Raw genomic sequence first — 16,184 nt, 5'->3', positions numbered from 1 at the left:
AGAGAGAAAAAAGGGAGGAAAAAAAGGAGTGATTGCAAATGTTTTGCACTGCCAGTTCTGCAAGGGCTTTCTGCATGTTTTTGTTGCTCCCTCTCTGCTCCCACTTACTTAAACCCCTTTTTCCAGTGAAGCAGCTCCACTTATTGCTCACTTTGCAGTTTCCTTACCCCTAAGGCTTCCACTTATTTCTCACTTTCCAGCAACTTTCCCTGTCCCCAAGGCTGCCGGGGCTCCTTTCTCTTGCAGCTTTGCTCCGGTGTTTATGGGAACATCTCTTCCAGCTCTGCCAGGTAGCCCCGGATCCCTGGGAGCTGGTGACAGTGGTGGTGGCACCTGGGGACCTTGCCCAGCCTGGAGTTTTTTGGGCTGGGCATTGCCTGGGAGAGGAGCCGCTCTGCACCAATTCAAGGAGGATGGATCACTGTCCTGCTTGCAGAAAGCTGATGGGACCTCCAGAGGGAAGGGGTGGCAGGCAGCGGGGAAGGTGCAGGGCAGGTTGGAAGCATTGGTGCAGCTCTGCAGGGCTGGGTGAAGATGCAGTGCCTGCAGACGGGGCACTGGCTGCATCCCTGCTGCTCGTGATGGGCGTTTGTGGCTCGTGAGAGGTGCCTGGGGGAAGCCCTGTGGGCACTGGGTGACACGGGCCAGATCCTTGCTGAACTGCTCTGGGGTAAAACACGCTTCTGGGGTGAAACATGCTTCTTTGTGGGCTTGCAAACGGTGGAGGTGGTTTGTGCGGTCCCTTAAATCCCCAGAGCATCCTGGTTTCCAGCTGTAGCACCAGCCCGTCCTCCCTGGAGACCCAAAACGCCGGGAGAAGGCGCGGTGCTTCCTGCGGCCCTGCTGTTTGTGCCTGCGTTTGCTCCTCCTGCCAGCTTTCAGCTGGAATTTTCCCCCTGGGCACGGGGACAATGGGGATGGCTGTGCTGGCTGGAGAGGGAATGTCACCACCCTGGGGACGAGTCCCCCCCAGACCTGCCCCTTTCCAGGAGCAGATGCTTTCAGCCCTTATCTCTGTCCAGCCACGGAAGCTGTAAAACCTGTTACCCCTCCCGTGCTGAGCTGGTTTCTTTTTGCTCAAGAGGCACGTGATACACCTCGAGGATGAACCCTGGAATCCCTCTGGTACTTTTGGGGAAGTGCTGCTCTCCAAAAGGGCATACGGCTCCTCTCGTCACACCTGGTGTGTCCGAGGCAGCTCTCACAGCGAGCACCGCTTTGCAGCAGCACCGCGGGCTTTCTCCAGCAAGCAAATCACAAATAAAACCCTGCTTCTCCCCATCTTCTTCACGGTGGAGGAGCTGGAGAAGAACCTGGAGCTAGGAAATGGGTGGGATTTCCGTATCGTGATATTTTCAGGTCCTGCTGCTTCGTGTCCAACCCAGGCAGGCTCCAAACCATGCGCTGCTGCTCTTAGTGCTCCAGGTCTATGGTGAGAAGCAAAATGCCAGTCAAGGGCGTTGGAGTAAATCAAAGGACAATGGCAAATAAGACAAAGAGAGATGCTCAGGGCTGGTTGTGAGCAGCTGGGCAGCACCAAGGCTACCCAGCAATACAAAGAGGCCAGGGCTGAGCTGCTTCAGGAGCTTATCAGAATCCACGTCTATATTTCATCCCACCGGCCGTGTGTGATAACCCCCTGGAGCATCCATCTGAGGCAGCTCGCCCCGTGGTCGCTGGTACAGCTCCAGCGGGCGATGGAGCATCCTTTATCTGAGCTCCCATCAGGATATGATTTCTCACCACTGGTCCAAGCCATATTGATCTGTTCTCAAGGGCTTTTTATCAGCTGTCTGCAGAAATTTCATGACCACGTGTTGTGTTTTTTTTTTTTTTTTCCACTCTCTGCCCTGCACTGATCTATGGTGTCCTGTGCTCAGATGGAAGACGTCAGAAAGGTGAAAAGCAGGAGAAGAAACATCTTCCCTTGCTGTGCCCATGTGTCGGGCCCACTTGTGGCATCCTTCAGCTTTGCAATTCCTTGAAACACAGCCATGCTGAAAGGCCGTGCAGCCTTGTTTGCAGAGCCCCCCCCCCCCCCAAACCGTGCTGTGCTTTGGACAGTTTGCTCCAAAAGCCGGTGAAGGGCTGTAAGGGAAACCGCTGGCACTAAGCTGGTTGTGAGAGCCCTGCTGGTTCCCATCCTCCTGGCTGTATTGGGTGTGATTTAGTTGTTTCGCAACGTGCTCTAATTCCTCTTCAGCTCCCCATTTTCTCCTATTCTTCCATTTTTCTCGCTTTTGGTTCCCTGGCTCTGAAACACCTCGTCCTGGCTCCCCTTAGCACTCCCAACCCAGCCGTGTTGGGATGCGGGGCGTGCTGCCTCTTCTGTGACATCCAGGGATCTCTGGGACCCTGCTTGGGCCAAAACAGGAGCCCAAATTCCCCTCTGCAGCTCCTGGCTCCCGGTTTGGTCCTGGTGCCTCCGTGGTGCTGGTCCATCCGCTCTTGCTGCAGTTTGGCAGCACGTCCTGGCTTCATCCTGCACCTGCTGCATGTGCCACGTCCTGAGCCACCCACAGATCAAATACTTGGTGTCTTGAGCCTTTACCTCACTAAACGTGGACTTGAGGAGTGGCTGGGGAGCCTCATGACTCACCTTGGGACCCGTCATTAACCTCCAGGCTTTGGAAAATGCTAATTTTGAAACTGAAATCATAGAATCACAGAATGTTAAGCAGCACCGGTCCCAACACCGACCCCTGAGGAACACGACTCATTGCTGATCTCCACCTGGACATTGAGCTGCTGACCACAGCTCTTCGAGAGCAATCATCCAGCTGATGGAGCCGTGGTGTTACAATGCTGCAGAGCAGCATCAATGCAGGGAATTTCTGGCTTGAATAGTGATTCAAACAATGCAGTCCTACCTGTGATGGTGCTTGGCTCCTGACCAGCCACGAATGACCCACGGAGGAGATGAATTTGAGCTGAAAACCTGTGCCCTGGAGGCAGCCAAGCTCAGACGTGGCCTCACGCTGCTGCCAAGGTTGCTCTGGTGTGAAGAGCCCTCTCGGACCCTTTGGGCACATCCAGGCGCTCAACCCCAGGCTGAGCCTTTTTTCTCTTGGGCAATGCTCCCAGCACTTATGGAATCATGGAATCAGGTTCAGAAAGACCTTCAAGGTCACCAAGCCCAACCACCAAGCTGACCTACCGAGTCCCATCACCAAACCGTGCCCCTCAGTGCCACGTCCTCGTGTCTCTGAAATGCCCCCAGGGATGGGGACTCCACCACCTCCCTGGCCCAGTGCTCCACCACCCTCTCCTTGAAGAAGTTCTCCCAAATGCTCAGTCCAAACCTCGCCTGGCACCACCTGGAACCAGAGGAGCTCTGCTTCTTGAGTTTGCCCAAAATATTATTTTTTTTTCCCCTTCCCTGGCTGGTTCTAGCACTCAGTTGCTGCACCGGGCTGGGGCTGCCCTCGCCACCAGCCCTGCCTTGCTCCAACCCTTGCTCCTCGTCCCATCATTGCCCCATGATATCACCCACAGCGTTTCCTCCTGGGTATTTATAAGCAGCTCCTCTCAGCCTGTCTTTTGCTGGCTAAGGACATTTCTCACTTCTCCTAAGCTCCACTCTCACTTCCCTGTTCTTGTCGTAGCAGCATTTCCCTGCTGATGAATCCCTCTGGCATGTGGGTGGCCGGTGCCATTCCCCCTAAGCCACTCTTACTGCAATCTCCCCAGAAGCTGGGTTTGCTTTGGTGGCTAATCCATGAGGAATGGGACCAGCTGGAAGGAGAAAGGAGCTTCTCTTGAACGGGCTAAGTCAGGGGGTAGGGAGCAAGTGAGCTGGCGTGTAGGTGCTCCTCGTGCAGCTCAGCATTGGGCTTCAAATCCACAACCAGTGATGGACAATTTGGGGTCACTTTTAGGAGTTATAGATAATACACAGCAGACGATATCTGGATTGCTCGTGGAAGACTGCTCCAGGGAACCCTTGCTCATGCTCATGCATATATGAGGTGTGAGGTTTTGCAGCATCTCCAGCTTTTTCTTCTGCAATAGCTTCCCCTTTGAAAAGCCGAGTTTTCTCATCGGAACTTGTCTGCATCTGGCAGATCCAGAGCCCCTCTGGATGCTGGCTTTTTCTCGCTTTCACGCATTTCCTCCAGATGCTCCTTGCAAATAGAAATAAATACTCAGCTCTTTAGAAGTAAATACTCAGCAAAACTCCAGCCTTTTTCTCGGTCTTTCCTTCTGCCCAAGCCTCAGAGAAGTCCAGGGCTTCAATCAGAAATATATAAATGGTTTAAAAAACCCAAATTAGGAAAACTCTGGCTTGGGATCACCTTCCTCCAGCCTGCTGTTGGCAGGTGTTTCTCTGCAGACTCGGGCACTGTGTTTGCAGAAGGAAAGGCAGCTCCCTGGTGGGAAAGGCTTTTCACACCTCACTCCTTGTCTTTCCTCCTACCCTTGGGTCTCCAGCTGCTTGGAGGAGGGTGTGTTTCCTTGCTAAGCACACAGGAGGTGGTGTTAAAATAGAAAATCCCCAGCCAGGACACCAGACATCACCGTGCTGTGGCACACACCACATCTGTTTGTCTCCCTGTAAGGGACTGCAAAGCATCTTTGCTGTCTGGCACGATCCAGATGAGAGGATCGATTATTCAACATGCTGCCTAAAACCTTCCAGGGAACAAGTTAAACATGAAAAGCCTTGTGTGGTGGTTGCCTTGCGTGTCCTTGAGCTGATCTGCACTCACCCCGGTAAAACTGCCAGCACAAACAAATGCAGAGTTCACGTGGCTGGTGGTTGCAATAAGCAAGGGCAGGAGCTGCGGCGAGGCTCAACGAGGCTTCGGTTTTTGCACGGAGCAGGAGAGCTTGGGAAGCAGCAGGAGCGTGGTGGCAGCGGGGGCCTGCAGGGTCCTGACCCAGATTCTCCAGAGCCCTTGACAATGAAACCCTGCGAGGGGCGGCTCTGATTGCACATGGCCTCATCGTTGATGTAATTTGCTGAGGTTGGAGATCTCAGCTGCAAGGCCTCCCCTCCCCTGCTGCAGCCTCTGCATTCCCTTCCCTCTGCTCTGCGGTGCCTTCCCCTCTCGCAGGTGTTGGTTCCACCTCAGCCCACGCAATGGAAACTCTCTCGGTCCTGAGGTTGTGACGGTGGTGCTCACAACCACGAAAGTCTCGTGGGGACAGTCCCTGCCCTGCACAGAGGTGATGTGCTGCCTCTGGCAAGCTGGGGGAATATCTGCATCCTCTCTGAGAAGCAGCCACCCATAACAGACAGACCCCCCCGCAGCTTTTGGGGTGGCATGGAGGGTGCAGTCAGGACTTTTCTCCCTGGAGGTGGGGTGAGCACTCCTGTCTCCGTTTCGGTACGGCCAGGCGAGCTCCAAGCCCTTCCCCACGCCTTGCAGTGCTGGGGCAGGTGAGGAGCCTCCAAAAAGGCTCCAGCATCCCCTTGTCACAAACCTGGGGACCTGGGTGTCACCCTGTTCACGTCAGAGGGGGATGGGGATGGGTCCTGGAACCCGCCTGGTCCCTCAGCACCCCTGGTCATGTCTCAGCTTTCAGCACAGATTTTCTGTTTGTTCTTCTAAATTCTGTACTTCTTAGTAACACGTTTCCTTTTATCTTTGATTCGGGGGTGCTCTCTGCCATGTGTCACCCCTGACACATCCCATTACAAGAATCGCTGGGCTGGGCTGATCTCATTTTCACTTTCTTTTAGCTCGGTGGTGCAAGATGGATGCAGCTTTGGGGCGCAGCCACACATCCGTTTCCTCCCTCGGTCTTGTTCCAAGGAGGGGATGATGTGTACACAATGCCTTTTCCTCATGCTGTGTTATAAAACGTCTTTCCACCCACATTTTCTGAACCAGCTTCCCGTCTAACACAGGCACACTCACAAGCACACTGACACTGTTCCTGTTTTACCACTGCTGAGTGTAAATTGTCTAGAAATTCAGCAGAAAGAAGACAAATAAAGGGATATTTGCTGGCATTTGGTCTCCCCGCTGGGCTTTAATTTGCTGTGTTGCATTCGCCGTTATTTACTGAAGCTCTGCCGAGCCCAGTGCATGCTGTCCCTCGTTCAGCTAACAAGAGCTGTGCCGCTATGAATAAAGACATTAGGACAGGGTCATGTCCCCAGGAGCAGGACGTGACTGGCGTGTCACCGACCTTGTCCCCTGCTGTCACAGCCAGGATCATTGTGCAACTCCCAGAGAAATCAGTCGTGTTTGGGAGGTTTGGGGGTACTTCTGCTGAACTGGTGTCAAAAAATGGTTGGTTTGGGGATAGAGGGAACATCTTAAGCTGTGCTGCAGAGGTCTATGAGATAACCTAAGGAAGCTCGGTACAGACGGGGCTTAATCCCCGACCACAGCCCCCTGCATCACAATGCTTGAGGTTGGAGGCGCTTCTGGCTCCTTCTGGTCCAATGCCCTGCTCGAGGAGGGACACCCAGAGCCACGTTGGCTTTTGAAGATCTCCAAGGGGAAGACCCCAGCACGTCTCTGGGCAGGCTCCACAACCACTCTGCAGGTCTCTGGGGCTGGTGATGAGGTGTTGGGCAAGCAAGGCTGTAATTAATGGCAATTTTGTGGGTTCTGAGGACAAACCCTTCATTCAAAGCTGGAAGAGTATCAGCTGATGGATCTGCCCATCAGACCTGCTCACACTTGCACCTCGCTGGGCTCCTGAACCCTGCTGCTGAGCATGGAAAGTCCCTGCATGCTTCATGGAAGGAGCAAATTTTTTGCGAGTCTACTTGCAGGCACATGAGGAAGCAATTTTCTGCTTCGTCAAGGCACAGCGCTGGTTTGAAGGTCTTCGTGTGAGGGCCAGCAACATCATCTGTGGTGATAGATCCTGCCACCTCTGCTGTCACCCTGGGTCCTTGCAGTGGTTTAATCTCCCTGGAAAATGAGTTTCACACTCCCGTGATTTGGGGGAGAAAAGGGGAAATGTGCCACTGAGAGCTCCAACGGAGAAGCCTTTGGTACAATAAATATCTCACTGGGCCGAGATAGCAGCTCTGCAGTGTGCTGGGGGTGCAAACGTGTGCAGGGGCTGTGCATGGGAGCAGCTGCAGGCACAGGCACGGCTCCTTCAGACAGCCTCCAGACAGCATCCCCTGCTCGCAAACAGCATTACGTGACACTCATTAAGCTCACCATATAAACATAGCTTGTTGTGCAAACACAGCCCAGGATAACTAATTGAGATAGGTGGGATGGCTGTGTTTGTAAACGGTGCTGGTGTTCTGCATGCACAGCATCTGCCAGAGCCTCCTCCAGCAGACCCGGGGCTGTTTCTTTCATTGCAATGCTGTGGACATGGCACGGGTGCTTGCAAAAAGGCCTTGCAAAATGCTTTTCTGGAAAGGCTCTTACTCACCCCCAGCAGCTGCAAGAGGCACCGGAGCCGTCCCTGCTCCCATCACCATGAAAACCAAGCACAGTGGCTGCAGGCAGGCTGGGGGCCCAAGGCACTGTATAGAGGGAGGTGGTATCTGTTCCCTGGCTTGTTCTTGGGGAAACTGAGGCTTACAGATTGGAGCAGCTTGCTGGGAGCTGGTCCCGGTCCTGTGCCATGGCTGCTCTGGGAGAGCCTTTGAGTCAGCCCCTGCAAAATCACGGGGTGGCACTCTGGGATTTGCTATTTCTCACCATTTCCCATCACGTTACCCATGCATGCTCCTGTGCAGAAGCCCATGGTTACATGTGTAGGGCTACCAGGAGCAGGGCTGCAATAACAATTCCTGGCTGTGCATCCTCTTCCTGGCCCCTGGAGGGTGCTCAGGCTGGCTGAAGACCAGATCGAAGCGAGTCCCCACCACCCAAACCCTGCTAGGTTTTGCCCTTTTTGCTTTCCCCTCTCCTCACTCTGACGTGGGTTTGTCTTCCGGTGTTTGCTGTCCCTTCCCTTCTCCCTTCCCTGCCACCCCCACCTGCAGGATCGTAGCACGCTGCTATCAGCAGTTTGGGTTTTTCAGTTGTCTTATCTGCCTTCATCTTTGGACTGGTTGTTGCCCTTTGTAGATAAAAAGGTTTTTTTCTGTTTCATTTTATTCTTACAGAGTCGTTATTGGTAAACAGTTTCTAAATGCAATAGCTTTCTCTCATTTTGAACTGCTGGAAAACTTTGCAGCATTTCAGGCCTCCTTCCCCTTGGGGGTCTCAGTGGCTCACCGTGTTTAATAGGCAGCACACACTGCAAGGGAATAGGGAAATGCAAGTAGGACGCCTTGCTGAAGGTGAGATGAAGGTGTGTATGGTGGGATAGAGTCAGACTTGGCTGTGCATCCGCCAAAATACTTCTATAGACCGCAGGATCCCCTCTCTGCAGGTAGATCTGAGTGTATCTTTGGTGATGTGGACTTGCAAAGACATTGAGGTAGCCAGGGAAAGAAGGGCATTAAGCCTATGGTGGTTAACAGCTCCGTGACCGTGCCCATTGCCGGAAATCTGGGCTCATCTTTGCCACCCTGGTTCCTTATTTCATCCTGCTGTGTCGCCCTTGATCTTTCGGGAGGTTCCAGCAGCAAACTCAGAGGCTGTAAATAATTCATCACGGTGCTGCTCCGTGAGACAGGCAATATCGGACGCCGAGGTCCGGAGACAGGCGGGTGCTTTTGCTCCTGCACTGCTTAACTCTCCAGGGGTTCGGGGGAGCTTTTCACGGATGCTTTAATTTATGATCAGATTTACTTTATTGATCCCATCCTGTATTTCGCTGTAGCAATATCTTGTCTCTTGAGATGGGGCTGAGGGCAGAGATTGCTTTTTGCAGAGGATGCCAAGAAGCTTGTAAGTCAGAGGCATGCAGGTCCCGCTCTTGAATTTACCTCTCCTGTGCAGTGCATTTGAGGGCTGTATAAGCACTACAATTAAGACAGCTTCTTCTTGCTCAAATTTACATCGACCAGTACATTTGTTAATTTGTCTGAGGTTATGATACCTGCTCCTTTGCTTCTCATGTCATGGAAAATAGAATTATACAAAAATAATAATGTAAAGCCTTTCACCCCGTTTGCTGCAGAGCTTGCAGATGCCACTCTCACTGAGATGGAAACATCTATTAGGTTATACTGAACAACAAGCCCAAGCCTAATGGGTTTAACATGCCTGCAAACAATGCAGCTTCCTGAGCAGGAAGTCTGGGTACTAAAAACCCCACAAAGACATCGACCTGCAGCACATCACTCACTCCAAAGAGTGGGGAGGGTGGTGCTGGGTGTAGGAACTGGTCCGAAAGGAGGGAGGTCAGCGGCGTAGGGAGTGGGCGATGGATTCCTATGGATTTGTGTTGCTTTGTGCAGTTAGATTTAGGTGGTTGTGCAGCCAGAAAGCGAGCGTGGGAAGGATGCTTCCAGGTGTGATGCAAAAACAGCGGGTGAAAATGAGAGGGAGGAGAGGAGAGGTTTAATCCAACTGAGCCACCATATGGAGGGATGGCCTGCCTGTGCCTCCTGCCTCTAAGCCCATAGGGGGGCCCCCAAACCCACCGTTTTTAGGCAGAAAAACGACTGTCTGTAGCTTGCTGTTGGGAAGGCAGTTCTGCAAAGCAGCGACTCCAAAGCTGCCTGGACTCTCGCACACCCCTCGGTGCACCTCACCTGGTGCAGGCAGCCGGAGATGAAACCAGTTGGAGGCCAGGAGGACACCTGGCAGCATATCAGTGCTGTGCTGCAACCGGTGAGCCTGGTCTTGCCTTGCTGCGATAGTCGTGTCCAGGCAGGTCCCTCATGCTTGGCCAAGCTCTGCTCCGGCACCATTCGGGAGCTGAGACAAGGCTCACCCATGTTCTTCCTCTCCTTCCCATCTCTTCAGTGATGTGGGTGGTGTTTTTTTTTTGCTTTACAGCACTGATCTTCAAATACAGTGTCACTGTGTAATGCATATTGCAAACACATCTAGAAAACTGACAGGATCAAGAGCACTACGGAATGAGGAGGAGATGCAATGGAGTTTGTGCAGCTGCACTACCATGGGAAGGAGCATAAGGCCTGGGGGGATTTACACGAGCATGATGGGGACCAGAGCATGCCCCAGGCACTGTATGAAGGCCCTAGGACACTCCTTGTGGCTGGTGGTCACGGTGGGATTGGTGCTCCAGGGGAGGTCTGGAGATTCAGTTACTAATTGGGATCGTTGATCAGAGTGTGTGGGGAGGCCACAAGAAAAGCGAGGATGTCCTGCCGCGTTCAAAGATATGAGGGGGGCAATCAGAGCAAGCAGAGCCCCATTGCTTGGCACAGTAAAATTTTCCCTCCTCCTCTGGAGGAGCCTCCTCCTCCTCTCCGGGCCGAGCGGCCCCAGCTCTCGCAGCCTCTCCTCACGGCAGAGGTGCTCCAGGCCCTCCCGCACCTCGGGGCCCCGCGCTGGGCTCTCGCCACCAGCTCCAGGCCTCTCTGGCCCCGGGAGCACCCCAGGGGCGGCCTCCCCAGCGCGGAGCAGAGGGGCAGGATCCCCTCCCTGCCCCTGCGGGCGCTGCTTTGCCCCGAGCAGCCCAGGCCCCCCGCAGCCCTCTGCGCCCGAGGGCCCCCGGCTGGCTCCCAGCAGCTCGGTGCCCACCAGGCCCCCAGGGCCTTTCCTGCCCGGCTGCTGCCCCCCTGGGTGCCCCCAGCACCGCTTGGGATGGGGATGCCCCCCCCCAGGCTCCTGCAGCACATCCTGCACATCCCTCGGGGGGCCAGCACGTCAACAGGCTGTTTCAACTGCTCCCCAAAGCTCCGTGTCACTTGTAAACACGCGGAGGACTTGCTCTGCCCCTTCACCCAGGTCACTGATAATGATATTAATCAGTACTGGCCTAGATAATGGTTAAACAGCATCGGCCCCAGTTGTCCTCTGGTACCACTGGGATTCAGGAATACCAGGATCCTGGCCCAGCTCTCGTTACTCAAGCTGTTTGTGCTTTGTTGCTTTGAAGTGAAACAATTGATAATTCTGAACCTCCAGTGTGCCCTTGGGATTCGCGTGCTTGTGTTTTGCATGCTGCTTTGCTGCTTTGCAGAAGTGAAGCGCTAAAAGGAATGAAAAACAGGAATAATTAATAACTGCTTCCGATGACCATGTGCCTGTTCTGTGGGTGTTTGCAAAGCACGACAGGATTTTGCTGTGCTGAGCAAGGCGAATTCAGACGGAGCACTTAGCATTGTGCCGCATGATTTATTTTGGCAGGCCGATAAAGCAGACCTGACAGAATGACGAGTACCGCTACAAAGAGCAGCTACCCGGATCGGTCCAGGAAAACACTCTGCAGGAACCCGTTTCTCAGTATCAAGGTAAATACCTCCTGCTTTCTGTAATCCCCTTTGTGTTGCTGGCTGGGAGAAGAGGAGGTTAGGTTCCTGCAGAAGGCATTGAGAGGATTTCCGCTTATCAAACACCTGTGAAAAGCACTGGGGGGTGCTCCCTGCGGCGGACGTGCTGTTGGAGGAGCAGCCCTCTCTGCCCTAAAGCTCGTGGTGGGACGGCGGTGCTGCGATGCACGTTTAGCTCTGAGGTCCTGCAGTGTTTTTGTCCCAGCAGTGGAACTCCCCCTGCACACTACAGGCCTTCAGGAGAAACACCTCCCCCAGCTACAAGCCTCAGTCTTCATGGAAATAACTTTTTTTGTGATATCCATGCTAAATGCATACACGCAACAGGGGGCAGCAGAGGTGGAGAGGGAGAATCGGTGCTTGCTCTTGAGGCTCAGCACATAGCAGCCTGCAGAGCTTGGGCTCCCATTAGCTCCCATTGAGGCACCTACAGAAGGGTGAGGAATGGCATCTAGCTGGCTTAAGCCCTGCTGTTGTCTGCATTTATTCCTAAGGAAGGAAGAGATGGCCCAAAGCCAGCTGTGTGGCATTTCCTAAACCCTTTGGAGAAGCTCCAAAATTTAGGTGTCTGGTAGCGAGGTGTCCTCTGTCCCAGAGCACCCAAAGGGCCGAGCCACAGGAAACCTGGTGGAAGGTGCCTTCCTCTTCCCTTCTCGAAGCTGGTACGAGGTGTGAGGTTGGAGAAGCTGAAATCTTCTGGCAATGGGGCCTGTCCCAGGCTTGCCTCTTGCCTCCTTCCCGTGGCTGTGTCAGCACTGTGGGAGCTACTCGGTTCCTATTTGTGAAGTTGCTTGCAGTTGTTTGCACAAGGAGGAGCTGCGATCCATGGCTCATGGAGGTGGTGGGGAATCCTCTGCTTTGTGTAGAGCTAATGGCATGTTTAAAAAATCCCACGTAACGCTGATGGTGTTATCGTACCACTAGTGCAACTGGTGGTCTGCTACAAGGCACTGTCAGAGAAGATCCTGTTGGAGAAGACAGTGCAAAGACACTCAAAAGAGAAAAAGGCATAAACGTTTAGAGAAGACGAGCATCTGCAAAGTGGAAGCAATAACCATCACAGACCACTGTGATGCAGGAAAAAGTGACTGCTCACCTTGCACCAGTTCATACCTCTATCTCCTTTTCTGCAAAAAGGACATGCTGGAAATTTTGTGCTCTTTTCTCATGTCAAAAGAGGCAGGCAACTAAAACCAAGATAGCTTTTTGCCCAGCTGGATGGCAATTTCTGTGTTCAGTGGAGTGTATCGTTGGGCTTGTGAAGATCAACTTTCAAGACGCTCTTGTTCAAACAAATGGAGATGACAGGTACAGAGACTTTTGCTAGGGGAATAGACGGCTGCAAAATGGACGCTTGAGACACAGAGGCCTGGGGGAGCTGAAGTTGGTGCAGCATGGCAGCAGATGGAAATCTGTCTGCTGCAGGAATAAATTGAGAACAAAATGGAAGATGCTGTTAATCCCACAGGTTTGGGGATTTTCTTTGACACATGCTGTACGTACATATATCATTTAACATGAGCTTTTCTTAGCAAGTCATTGCAAGCATGTGCAGGAATCAGTGGTTTCACTGAAAGAAGTCGGTAGTGACTTGGTCAGGTGGGATACCAAATTTGCACTGTTTTCTTATTTAATTTTAATGAAAATAAGAGCCAGCTTTGCTTCTTTGAAGTCTTCTGGAAATGAAATGTTGTGCTGGACTCAGTGCCTCCTCAGGTCCTCATGCTGAGGACCTCTTTGCAGAACCATGGTCTGCACCCTGGTGAGATGCCAGGTGTAACTCTCTCTGGACTCAGCACCTGCTTCACGCTCCTCTGGCTGAATAATTGCACCTTATAGTGATGGTGTTATTGCCAAATTAAGGCTACACACAGTGTAGCTGGAAGTCAATTACCATTAGAATCTCATCAGGCTGTAGAGCAAAAGGCAGCAGCCAGTGTTAAAGGCTTAAGATCTCTCTGTCATTTTTGTGGGGAAGATTTGTTTAGTTTTGTGGGTTTCTTTTTTTTTTTTTTCTTTTTTTAAATAAATGTGGGTGAATTTAACCCCCCTCCTCCCTTGTGGCAGAGGCAAAATGAGCTCAGAGTCCCCGAGGTAGTGGGTTACCAGAAATGCATGGGCTGGAGGCACGGAAGAGGGGAGCGCTGCTTGCTCGGTGCCACACAGTCCTGAGGTTTCTCCCCCATCTTCTTTTGACTCCCTGCAGTTTTATTTCTTGTATGCCAGCAAGAACATCTTTAAAAATAAAATCCCATTGATTTTTTTCCCTGCGAAGATATTTTAAAGTGGTTAGAAACGGCAAAGATTAAAGGCACTGAGGTGCAACATCAGCACGGGTCTATGAGCAGTGTCCACATCTATTTTGCTGAGTGAGACGTCTGTGAAGGCAGACGGACAGGAGGCTTTTGGCGGGGATCACTGCAAGTTAAACCTGGGCAGTTCTCAAACTGGCAATGTTTGCTAAAATATTGCTGAAGGGTGCCTGGAGCCCACCCGGAGAAGGGCAGAAAGTGAGGGATTTGGGTGGAAATGGGTGGAGAAGACCACTTCTGCTCCTCATGGGCACCGTTCAGCTGGTTTTCTGCTTGGAAAGCTCAGCAGGGAAACCCTGACGGACCCCTCAGGTATGAGCAGCACCTCAGAAGGCTGCAGGGACAAACACAGCCGCAATCACTGCAACAACCTCGACAAAACCACAGCCAGGCACTGCCCTGTCTGCAGCCCATGGCCAAGGGTAGCAAAGCCTCTTCCACTTTTATGCTCTGCACTGAACTGCTGAAGGACTTCTAGCCCCTCAGGCAGAGCTGACCTGACCACGCATGTCACCAAGTACACAATTGTACTTAGCACAGGATGTTTTCCTCAGATCTCTCTCTGTATTTTTTTTTTTTTTGGCTTTCAAGAAGTTAGGTCACCCTGTCCGGTTTCTAAATGAATAGATGACTTCCTTAGAACAGATAACTTCAAGACCAGGGTTTGAATGGTTCTTGCAGAAACACAAAACAATTGCGCAATGTGGTTTATGCATTTGAAGTGGCTGAGGAATGCCTTTTCTACATGTACATAGATACTGGGGCATGAAAACTAATTGCCATGTGTCAAAATGCAACTGAGAGGCATTAACTCAAACTGTCCTCCTGGGGAATGCGCTCTGGGCTGATGAGCTACGAGCCTTTAAAGCTATCTGACACTAATTCCTGCAGTCCGTCAGAACAGATAACGTCAGGTCTGCTGCTGCTTCCATCGAAGTCCAACATCTTGCCTTGGCTCCGAGCAGCGTTTTGCACCTAATGCCAAATGCTCGAGTCTGGGAAGAGCCACTCGGCCGAAAAGCTGCTTCCCTGCAGGGCAGCACAAAACGTAGAGAAGCACGCTGGGATCCTCTGAAAGGCTTCTTGGAAAGGCTGCTGGGACATTTGAAAGGCTACTCGGACAACTGAAAGGCTACTTGGACGTTTGGAGGCTGGGGCTGCTGCTGCGGTCCCTGCTCGATGGTTTCACCCCGCCCAGGAGGTGCACGTGTCCGCAGGCATCGTGCCCGTGGTGGTGCCGAGGAAACCCCAGGGAAGGTGAGCAGCCCCTCAGGGACGACACGGTCCCACAGCCACATGTTTTCCCACCACCACACCTTGCTCGTGGCCATCCTGCACCATGAGGATGTGCCCAGGGACCTTCACGTCCCAGAGGTGGCCTCCGGGCTCATTTGCGGACACAGCTGCCGATCCAACAAACCTCCTCGGGGGACGGCGTGCACGTGCCCACCTCCTGCAGCTATCGAGAACCTTCCTGAGGACACTCTCCCTCGGTAGGAGCCGCACCATCCCAGCTACCAGCCCACCAGCTGGCTCCTTGCCCACCTGGCAATGACCTGCCATGCACCGGTCCTCAGGGAGTGCCTGTCCTTCAGTCGTGCAGCTGACCCTGGCTTCAGCCCTTGGTGTCTTCTGCTCTGTGCCTTAGTTTAAAAGCAAGCCAGAGCTGCTCCTGCCCCGTGTTACAAGTCGTTCTCTGTAGTAGCGGAGCCTTACACCCAGTTACATGCCACTGGTTGTGATTAAACTGGAATGAGCCGATTCCTCCCAGACCCGTTTCCTCCTCTCTGCAAGCGCAGCCCCGCGCATGGGATTTTATCACGTGCTAAGGCACAAAAACTATGCTTAAAATACCAGCAAAAGGCTCCCAAAGAAATGGAAGCAGCATGACAGGGACTTCCCTGTGACATCTGGGGAAGACCTTGTGTGTGGCTCTCAGAGACTTTACATGGAGGATTTGCTGTCAAAAGGCATGATCAACGCTAAAAACACAATAGAAGCCTTCTAAGAAGATTTTTGCAGACCATCAAAAGGGAAGATGCTGGTGCTCGATCCCCAGTTCTACAATTTACACAAGCATTCATTTGGATTCTCCAAATTGTTTTCATGCAGCCAATTTAAGGGAGAGGTTGGATGGGAGCGGGGCTTGGCCCTTAATGGAAGAGTTGCCAAACAGCTGCCTTTGGGGTTGCTTCTGGGAGTGTAGATCTCTGGGGCTGCCCCTGCCTTTCTGTGGCTCTGTCCTGCTGACATGGTGCCTGCAGCTCAGTTTCTGATGGTCTGCAGCTCTCCGACACTGCTGTGGCTGGGGCAGACGCTCAGTGCAGGAGGAGCTGTGGTTAGGGCCACTTCTGAGGATGGCTTTAAGCAGCAGGAGTGTCATCTCGGCTGAGTTTCGTATAAATCGAAATAACGGGGCTTCCTGAGCTCCTGAAATAATAAATCTAGAGAAATCAAAGTCCTGCTGCCCATCTGACCCATGTCAGATTATCCCACCAGTTCCCCATGGAGGGACCCAAGCCTCGAAGAAGTCCTTGAGAAAAGTAACTAGATGGCACAGAAGGATGGTGCGGAGAAAAGCTGAG

General features: G+C 52.7%; 1 protein-coding gene across 2 annotated transcripts in view; it reads left to right on the top strand.

Moving 5' to 3' along the window:
- Positions 1-16,184, top strand: part of SLCO2B1 (solute carrier organic anion transporter family member 2B1) — a 52,639-nt gene that overhangs the window by 328 nt on the left and 36,127 nt on the right. For both annotated transcript variants that reach the window (XM_080574358.1, XM_080574359.1), the window contains exon 2: positions 11,145-11,248. In XM_080574358.1, coding sequence (XP_080430484.1) covers positions 11,168-11,248 — 81 coding nt within the window. In that variant the 5' untranslated portion in view covers positions 11,145-11,167. The remainder of the gene's footprint in view (positions 1-11,144; positions 11,249-16,184) is intronic.

This window comes from Anser brachyrhynchus (genome assembly GCF_964034855.1).
Source record: "Anser brachyrhynchus genome assembly, chromosome: 1".
In the NCBI taxonomy this organism is placed as follows: Eukaryota; Metazoa; Chordata; class Aves; order Anseriformes; family Anatidae; genus Anser; species Anser brachyrhynchus.
Note: the sequence above shows the minus strand (reverse complement) of the source record. Positions and strands in the feature narration are given on the sequence as shown.